Below are 10,390 nucleotides of genomic sequence, written 5' to 3' on the forward strand. Positions count from 1 at the left end.
TCATGGATTGGCATATCTCAAATATGGCATGTGAGGTAAACAAAACTTTCTAAACTACACAACAAAGTGTGAATACTAGAAATAGATGTAAATAGTTGCTTTTACTAGCTTTACTCAGGAAAGTGTGAAACTCAAAAATTACAAAATGACAGAAATTCAGAAATGAGAATGATATACAACAATATGCAAATGAAAATTATACCATGCATGTTGTATCACTACACAATAACATACAAAAATAGTATGAGGCCCACAAAACATTTAACCAACACAAACATAAGAGGCCTAATTAGCTGTTATATACAAAGTCTAAAACTTCACATAAAAGACCATAAGTGTGTCTACATGTCAGCATTACAACGCTTTTAAAAATGCTAAACAACTAAAATAAAAACGAATTGTAAAATGAATTAACATACCTTATGGCTACTACAGTACATAGCAGCATGGCTACATAGCAGTTAGCATATTAACCAAACATACTGTACAGTTCACACATGAGAATTATGCACCTATGAACTATCAAACAATTGCACACTTCTATGCTAAAAAGCAGCTTACAGACAATGCCATGTGTAAACCATGAAGGACAGCATATGAAGGACAGTAGCTACATGCAGCTGTCTCTAGCAATATCTTCAGAATGAATGAGAAGCACTTGCTGTTTGCGAGGTTATCAAAATAAGATGCGTGTGCAAATACACAGAACAACCACCAGGGGGTGTCAAACGTAAAAGTATAGTACAAATTTTAAGGTATACATGAGTTAACACTCATCTGTCTTGTAGAAACAGATGTGGCCTAGAACCGCCTCATGCTTACTGCTTTAAAACCAAGTCGGAAGGTTTTTCAAGTGCTCAAACATTATGAATACACGAGTTTAATTTAAATGGCAGTTTCAAATTGTATGGGCAGGAAGTTACAATAAACAATAAATCTAATCTATGAGTATTCATTAATTAAATCTTACAATTTAATGACACCTTAAATAAACAAATACCACTCAAATGCACATTTAATATGAAACTGACCGTACACAATTCGGGAGAATGCTTTTGTCAATAAAAGCGTAATGTATTGACAAAAGTTTCATACTAAATGATCATTTTAGTGGTATTATTTTTATTTAGATTGTTATTAGATTGTAAGATTGAAGATTTTTTTTATTGTCTCAACATTTTAAGGTTAATTGTAAGTTTGTGCACATTTATTTTGAAACTGGCATTTCAATGAAACTTGTGTATTCATAATGTTTGAGCTCTTGAAAAGGTCTAATGTAACCTTCCAACTTGTTTTTTTTAATTATATTTGACACCCCTTTTTTCTGTGTACTTGCAAACTTGTATCTTATTTTGATAACCTCGCAAACAGGAAGTGATCTCATTCATTCTCAAGATATTGCTGCATGTTGCTGTTGTCCTTCATATGATGTCATTCATGGTTTACACATGGTTTGTTTACACATGGCATTGTCTGTAAGCTGCTTTTTAGCATAGAAGTGTACATTTGTTTCATAGTTCATAGGTGTATAATTCTCAAGTGTGAACTGTACAGTATGTTTGGTTAATACTGTATGCTAGCTGCTATGTAGCCAACTAGCCATGCTAACTAGGCATAAGCTAATTTAAGTTAGAGTTTGTAATGCTGACATGTAGTCACACTTATGGTCTTTTATGTGAAGTTTTAGACTTTGTATATAACAGCTAATTAGGCCTCTTATGTTTGTGTTGGTTAAATGTTTTGTAGGCCTCATACTATTTTTGTATGTTATTGTGTAGTGATACAACATATCATTTTAATTTTATTTTAATGTTGTATAATGTATATCATGAGTTTCTGTCATTTTGTAATTTTAGAGTTGCAGACTTTCCAGAGTAAAGCTAGGAAAAGCAACTGTTTACCTCTATTTCCAGTATACACACTTTGTTGTGTAGTTTGGACAGTTTTGTTTACCTCACATGCCATATTTGAGATATGCCAATGCGTGAAATAAAGATGTCTTTGATAATTTCTTTGTCTTAATATTTATTGTCACTTAACTTAAAGTAAAAGTAATGCTATAGGGTATTATACTATATACAACTGCTAATAACCATTAAATAATTCTGTCACTTTACTTAAAGGTCACTATGTTGTGCTATAAGGTATTATAGTATGATACAATTGCTAATAACCTTTAATTCATGTTGTCACTTTACTTAAAGGTCACTATGTTGTGCTATAATGTATTATAGTAGGATACAATTGCTAATAACCATTCATTAATGTTGTCACTTTACTTAAAGGTCACTATGTTGTGCTATAAGGTATTATAGTATGATACAATTGCTAATAACCGTTAATAAATGTCGTCACTTTACTTAAAGGTCTCAAAGTCATGCTATAGCATATTATAGGTGATTATTATATTTAATAAACACATTGGTTATAATGCATTATGACACATTATAGCACTTCACTATGTGCCTTTATAACTAAGTAAGTTATGGTAGTTATAATGTGCTGTTACACTTTGCATTATAACGCATTATAACCAGCACTTAATAATGCGTTATAAACGTGATTATAAACTGTTATAAGCTGTTATACATGATTATAAACATTTATAACGAGTGTTATAATGCCTTATAAGCGTGTTATAATGCATTATAAATGAGCTTATAATGCATTATAATGCATTATAAAGGCATCCTTAATATAAAGTGTTACCAAGGTTTTTTTTACTTTTTCTGGGACTGACCATATATGGACTTTTTATTTTATTTTATCCTTTATTAATAATAACTAGTCCTTACCCGTTCAAAGATATGTGCTCCGAAATGATGTGCAGTGTGTGGGTTATGGGGTGTGCACTGTGCACACAGTATATGAGGGATGGAAAGTAACTTTCTGGTGCTTGCATGATAATATGTAGGAGCATCAATGTAAGAAATACCCGTTTCGTTTAAAGGCTACAGAGATACAGTGTACCGATCTACATGACAACATCTGAAAGAGGGCCAGCCAACACCCCCCCACCCCCCCCGCCCACCACACACACACACACACACACACACACACACACACACACACACACACACACACACACACACACACACACACACCCACACACACACACACACACACGCACACACACGCAGGAGCATCAATGTAAGAAATACCCGTTTCGTTTAATGGCGGGGGGTCCGTGGCCAAAATACATAATCATCTTGGGGGTCCTTGACATAGGTTTCTTGCACACATTTTCACGATTTTTCAAAAAATAGCAGATCTACAAGCTCACAGCGCGGCACTCGGTGCCGCGCTGTGAGCTTGTATATCTGCTATTTTTCAATAGTTAACATTCATGGGGGGCCCCTCAGTGAATCCTTGTACCCAGGGCCCAGAATTTGGTGTGACGCCCCTGTTTTAAGATGTCAAGGTAATATAATGTTAAGTTGAAGCTGGAAAAAGGGCTGTGACCTCTGACCTGTTGGCTCTCCTGGTACGTTGGTGGAGGAACACTCTGGGTGGCCATCATTGTCACTGCTGGTGCTGGGGACACATGTTGCATCATGGGATTGGTTCACATCGAGACTATAGGAAAGAAAATGAAGAAATAAATCATCACAATGTCAGCAAAGAAACATGAATTAGTACAAATGGAAAACTACCCAAAAGGGTTAGAATATATGAATTGTACAGATAATTGTGATTAAAAGCTGTTACTCCTAAAGTAGAGCATAAGTACTACACCGTGGGAAGGGTTTAGGATAGGCGTGTAACGATAGTAACTGAATCGAAAAATCTATTTTAATTTGCAATGATCTACTATATCGTTTGCAAAATCAAAATATTGTACCGTATTGTTTTAAAATGCGGTAATCGGTATCGAATCGTTTTGCAATACAAATAATTGATTGTATGGAAACTACGGTAAGTATTTGTGCCTTGTATTTAGCAATTTTAAGAGGGAAAATTAAAAAGAGGGGTAATTACCTTTCCATTCCATATAGCTACTCTTGGTCTATCGATAAATGTGTGTAATCTCTGTGTTCATGTCAAGGTGGGTTTGTCTTTATGTGATGATATATAATGTCCATGTATTTGCTAGAGAATCGCAGCGTTTACTTCCATAATAATAGATATTTTACACGTTTTACACAGATTTAATTTCTTTGCTAAATAGTTACTATATCGATTTTAAATCATTGAATCGAATCGTATCGCCATGAATGAACCAATATCGTCCATGCATCGTATTGTCAACCATGTATCGCGATGCGTATCATATTGCTGTTAAAATGTATCGTTACACCCAGTGTTGATTTCGTCGACTAAAACTATGACGAAAAATGTGTCGACTACGTTTTTTCCACTGACGAAAACGAAATAAAAACGAAATAAAAACTAAGCTGTGATGGCTAAAACTAAGACTAAATATATTGACAATTTCGTCAACAAAATAAAAACTAGACTAAAACGTTAGGGAGGGACTAGTGGAGAAGAGAGTCATTTTATATTTGGTTGTTCTCAGGTTTTGCATGCTGAAAATAGCAGATCTACAAGCTCACAACGCGTTGCGCTGCGACGCGTTGTGAGCTTGTAGATCAGCTATTTTCAGCACGCAACCAAGTGTAAAATCAGTCATTATGATGCCATCAAGGCCTGCCAAAATACATTTTTGTTGACTAAATCAACTGTAGATTTAGTCAACAAAAAAATCTTGTGATATTTAGTCGACTAAAATTAGACTAAAACTAAATGAGATTTTATTCAAAAGACTATGACTAAAACTAAAACTAAATTTGCTGTCAAAAACAACACTGGTTACACCCCTAGTTTAGGATGTGCAAGATGAAGCAGCTACAGATGTCATTTAGAAACTTCACACGTCCTGCCATTGGCAAGACAGCAGATTTTCAGGGGATTTGCAGAAAATTTAGATTGTAGATCAACTATTTTTGCTAGTTTCTGCAAAAAGAATCTCTGTTCTCCATAAAAATTGGAAAAGCAAAACAAGGAAAGAAACCGGTGGTGGGGGGAAAAAAAGCGTTTACAGGACATTTTCAGGAAAATATCAGTAAATTGAAACGGCACATCTGCAGCTTTTTTACAGTCAATTCTATTTCAGCCTCAACCACCAGGTGCTGCTGTGATAAAATAATGGGAAAACCTTTAGTCTAAATCACTTCACTCTCCTTATTTTCTCATGCGCAACACCATTTCCTCATTTATTCTCTCTCTCTCTCTCTCTCTCTCTCTCTCTCTCTCTCTCTCTCTCTCTCTCTCTCCTGAATGATGACATTGCAAAAGAAACACGGTGGTTACAAACTGAACCATTGCAAGCAGTCTTGTTTCCCATCCTAGCATAAATTAAAACAGTTTCACATGGACACACACACACAGTACACAAAGTACAACCCAAGTTTACATGTTCACCAATTAAATGCGGCCACGCTTGTTTACCAATTTACAGCTCGTTCTAAACAACATGTGCCGTAATGAGGTCACCTTGGTGACAGCGCATTGGTTGCCGGCGTTGTCTCTGCCACCAATCCAATCAAGGGGCTAATTAGGGCTCTTGTCAGTGGGTTTATTGCCATTGGCCGGGACCCCACAGGGCTGAAGGCTGTACCCTGTGGACCCCCCCCCCCCCACACACCCTTCATAACTACCACCACCCAAGAGCTAATTGGTTCAGCGTTATGTTGCTTACACACCTATACATGCTCACACACACGCACACTCGCACACACACAGACACGCACACACTCGCTCACGCGCACACAAACACACATGCAGCCCCCTACCTGTATACCAACTTATGATAGGCAAACACAGCAGGCGCGTCACCCTGGAGCTACAGTATAATCAACCTACAATGTGTGTAGCTATTTGTTGCATGTGTATTGGTTTGTTTTTATTGAATTTTCTTTTTTGTCTGCATTAACTGCATGCTGCTCTAGCTCTATAAACATCCCCATATAAATCCTAAAATAAGTGTGTTAGTATAATATGGCTATGTTATTGCTTGCTTTTTATCAAGATTAATGTCATTTTATATTACTCCACCATCTTTGAAATGCACACGAGGAGCAGTTACTGTACACATGTGGTACATATCAAGCTTGACATCATCAAATCATGATGTTAGGTTTCCAAATTATATAATCGTGACATTATATTCATAGCAGCCAGCGGATTACACAAAGATTAACCACTTGAACCCCAACATCCATCCGTGATTCAGTCCGAGCGTATCAAAGGGTGCGTTCGGAAATGCGCACCGGGTGTGTGCTCAGTGTAGTGAGTGCCTAAACCTAACCCTAATCCTAACCCTAACCTCAGTAAAACTATGCCTAACCCTAACCGTAACCTCAGTAAAACTATGCCTAAACCTAACCCTAACCCCTAACACTAACCACACCCGGTGCGCATTTCCGAACGCACCCTTTGATATGCTCGGACTGAATCACCTGCATATAACACTCTCCCTTTTGCATTTATCATTTTAAAAAGGATTTAAACTAGTGAAAACAGCCGATCTACAAGCACACAACGCCTCGCACCGTGCTTGTAGATCTGCTGTTTTCACTACTTTTGTGCGACGGCCTTGCATGATGAAGCAGGGCTTTACGTTGCGAATGAATGTTTGAAACATGGAGATACGAGGTTTCCACCCGACAACGACGGTGTCAAACTCCAGTTCTCAGATCTTTACACTGGCTTCCTCTCTGTCAAATAATTGATTTCAAAATACTACTGTAAAAGCACCGAAGGGTTTTAGGGCCTAAACACATGTCTGACCTTCTGCTACATTATGAACCATCCAGAGACAGGTCTGCTTTCTGTCCCGAAAGTCAAAACGTGATGTGGAGAAGCAGCATTCAGTTTATTATGCACCATAAATAACTGAGAAAAAATACAATCCAGAAAACTGCAGCTCTGCTGCCTGCAACTCTCAGTTCTGAAGACCTTTTTTTTTTTTTTATTGAGTATTTCATTCATTTATTGTGCTGCTCTGTAGCTTTATTCTCATAGTTTTATTTTATTTCAGCCTCATATTTAATAATGTTTCCATTTCACAGTGTTAATGCTCTTAATGGTTTGTGTGAGGCGGTGCGAATTGTGTTGTTAAAATGTGCAATACAAATGTATTATAATGGCTTTTACTGCGGGCAGTGGGCATTGTAGGTACTTTCATTCTAGGTTCATCACTGGCAGGGACACTGTTCATTTGCTCAATAGTTTAGACTTTAGAGTATAACACGCACGCACGCACGCACGCACACACGCACACACGCACACACGCACACACACACACACACACACACACACACAGCTATGACCTGGGTATGTCTGAGAGAACACCTCAGTCTGAACTCAAAGTATACTGGTGCAAGTGTGACCATACAATATGACAGCCACTGCATATTTGCAATGAATCAGCTTGGAGACATACAAATGTGCAGAATGCAGTTAATATGTGTCGCAAAAACAGAGAGGATTGTATGTCATTCAGTATTCAGTGTATGGATTGATTGATTGATTGATTGATTGATTGATTGATTGATTGAAGACTTTATTAGAAGTTTGCATAGGAAAAGGTACAGTTTCATGATGGTACAGTTCACTGGTACAAGGTCTACTAAAAGGAGATCCATGAAAAGACTAAGCTTATTTCCACAGGAAACCATTAAAGTATCTCATATAACATTGAATGACAGACGAATAGAACACAGTACTCTTAACTGGTGAGTAGCGGTGAGGTGAGTCTGTACCTGAAGAAGGCCACAGAGGCCACAGAGGCCAAACATTGTGTTTTTTTTTACTGCACCGCCTTTTGTTTAAGGATAGTACAGTATGTCAAATCATGATAACACCTCTTGTGTTGTACACCACTTTCTATTTGAGCAACAACAAAAAGAAAAGAATGACTTGCGACTCTCCTGCAAAGTGGCACCACTGTGTGTCGTGCCACACCATCCACAAAAGGGCCGTCTCTGCAGTGGTGTAAAGTATAAGTATATTTACTTAAGTAATGTACTTAAGTACAATTTTTAGGTATTTGTACTTTACTCGCAACGCGCTGTGAGCCTGCAGATCTGCTATTTTCAAACATTTTGTACTTTTACTTTTGGTACTTTAAGTTCATTTTGATGCCAATACTTTCATACTTCTACTCAAGTACATTTTGAATTCTGAACTTTTACTTGTAACAGAGTATTTCTACAATGCAGAATTGATACTTTTACTTAAGTAAAATGTGCCAGTACTTTTTCCACCACTGCGTCTCTGAATGGCGTTTAGGTCACTGTACTGCCAGACACTCAGACAAGACAGGAAGTGATGTCAGCAGCTCATCCCTCACCAGTGAGCTCATCCCTCCCCTGAAATCAGAACCTGTGGCAGCCCCACTGAGCGGAAAAGTCAACATGCCAGTTCCCTTCCCAGTCCTCCCAAACATGAGTGGCGAGCACAGGGGTGTCGCACCAAATTCCGGGCCCCGGGTAAAAGGATTCACTCACATTTTGTGTTGTTCAAGCTCACAGCGCGGCACTCGGTGCCGCGCTGTGAGCTTGTATATGTAAGCCATTTACAAGCTTGTAGATCTGCTATTTTTGAAAAATCATGGACATCTTGTGCAAGTCTTTGAATATTTCAAATCCTTCTAAGGTTTTTTGAAAAAAACTATATTTCCATGTCAGTGGTGCTCAAACTTTTTCATGTGAAGGACCCCCCAAAATGACATGTATTTGGCCACGGACCTCCATCTCAAAATATTTAGTTCCAGGGACCCCCCAGAAGCAAAATTTGAGTTACAAATGTTCGCTTAAAAAAATACATATATTCAAAGATTTGCACACATTTTCACGACTAAAAAAATAGCAGATATACAAGCAGATATACAAGCTCACAACGCGGCACCGAGTGCCGCGCTGCGAGCTTGTAGATCTGCTATTTTTCAATAGCTAAAGTATCAAATAATTAAGGCCCCTCCACCTTGGACTAGTGTTCTGTGGTGGTATACACACACATACAGTACTGTACACAAGTTTTGAGAGGCCAGGCCAATTTTCTTTTCCTTTTTGTTTAATTAAGCTATGTTTCCTGTTAACATATCCAAATGTTTGCACATTGCCATGCATGCACGGTTTGTATGGATCCAGTGCCATGCCGCATGTGCACGAGCGAGATCACACGTGTTTGTGTGCCGTGTCTGTCTGCGAGCCATTTTGTATACTGACTGCTTCTCCTGGTTTCTCGTCTCATTCCAACTGGTATCAGCTGAAAGGCATCTTACCCCGTTATCAAGCCTCATTTTAATTGCAAATGCAGTAAGCGTGTTAGTGATTAAATGGAAAATTGCACATTAATTGATGAGACTAAAGATAAAGCAATTCCAATTACTGCACAGTATTTTTTAGACGGCCTCTCAAGTTTTGCTATCCCTCGAGGAATGAGCCACCTAACGGCAGATTTGAGGACGCAATGGCTTGTGCATAAATGCACACAAACACGCACAAACACGCACGCACCCACACACACACCCACACACACACACACACACACACACACACACACACACACACACACACACACACACACACACACACACACACACACACACACACACACACACACACACACACACACACACACTGTACATACAAACTGTGTACACACAAAAACACCTTTCCCATAACACATACAAGCGAGACCTTCCTTCAAAAGTCAAATTCAACACCCAATAAAGTGTGCCACATGAATCCTAATGCATAAAAATAAAGTGCAATTGTTGACACAAATCTACCCATTAAAAAGAGCAGAATCATCTCGCATCACTTCTCACTGAACCCATGACTGCTTGTGTGCGGTTACACGATAAATCATAAAATAACTATTTTAAATGACATGTTTGTTCCTTAACAATAGGACTTGGAATTATGACAGGATTCATAATGCATATAAATTGAAAATTGCCTGTAGTCACAATCAAAATTCAATAGCAAGCATGAAATGGAAAATGAAAAGTAGGCATAAGATTATTCTTAAAAAAAACATCAAAGGCTTTTGTGTGAGTTTGGAGTTGAGGCAGCTCCACTCTTTAATCTGATTCTGAATAACACCTCTTTTCGCAATCCAATTTTCCAACCATTCTCAGCCATAAAATTGTCGCATGGCATACTATATTGATGTAAAGTCAGTTGGTGGCATTGTCACACTTTCACCCAGATTACCACCGGAATTAAAATTGAAACACATCGCAGGTGCTATTTTCGTCAGGGAAAGTATCCATCCACCCATCCGTCCGTCTATAGTATCTATCTACAGTATCTACTGCATCTATCTATCTATCTATCTATCTATCTAGCAACAGTATGTAAGTTGAATGTGGTCATGTGAT

General features: G+C 38.1%; 1 protein-coding gene across 4 annotated transcripts in view; it reads right to left on the reverse strand.

Moving 5' to 3' along the window:
* The window catches only part of pknox2 (pbx/knotted 1 homeobox 2), a gene marked incomplete at both ends in the record, with an annotated part of 61,372 nt that extends 57,796 nt beyond the window's left edge, over nt 1-3,576 (reverse strand). For 3 of the 4 annotated variants that reach the window (XM_080749929.1, XM_080749928.1, XM_080749927.1), the window contains one exon: nt 3,470-3,576. In XM_080749929.1, coding sequence (XP_080606055.1) covers nt 3,470-3,556 — 87 coding nt within the window. Of the gene's footprint in view, nt 1-3,462 lie in introns of all 4 variants that reach the window. The other variant, XM_080749926.1, reaches the window with a different exon arrangement.
* Between the last annotated feature and the right edge of the window lie 6,814 nt (nt 3,577-10,390).

This window comes from Nannobrachium achirus (genome assembly GCF_963921795.1).
Source record: "Nannobrachium achirus genome assembly, chromosome: 19".
Classification (NCBI taxonomy): domain Eukaryota; kingdom Metazoa; phylum Chordata; class Actinopteri; order Myctophiformes; family Myctophidae; genus Nannobrachium; species Nannobrachium achirus.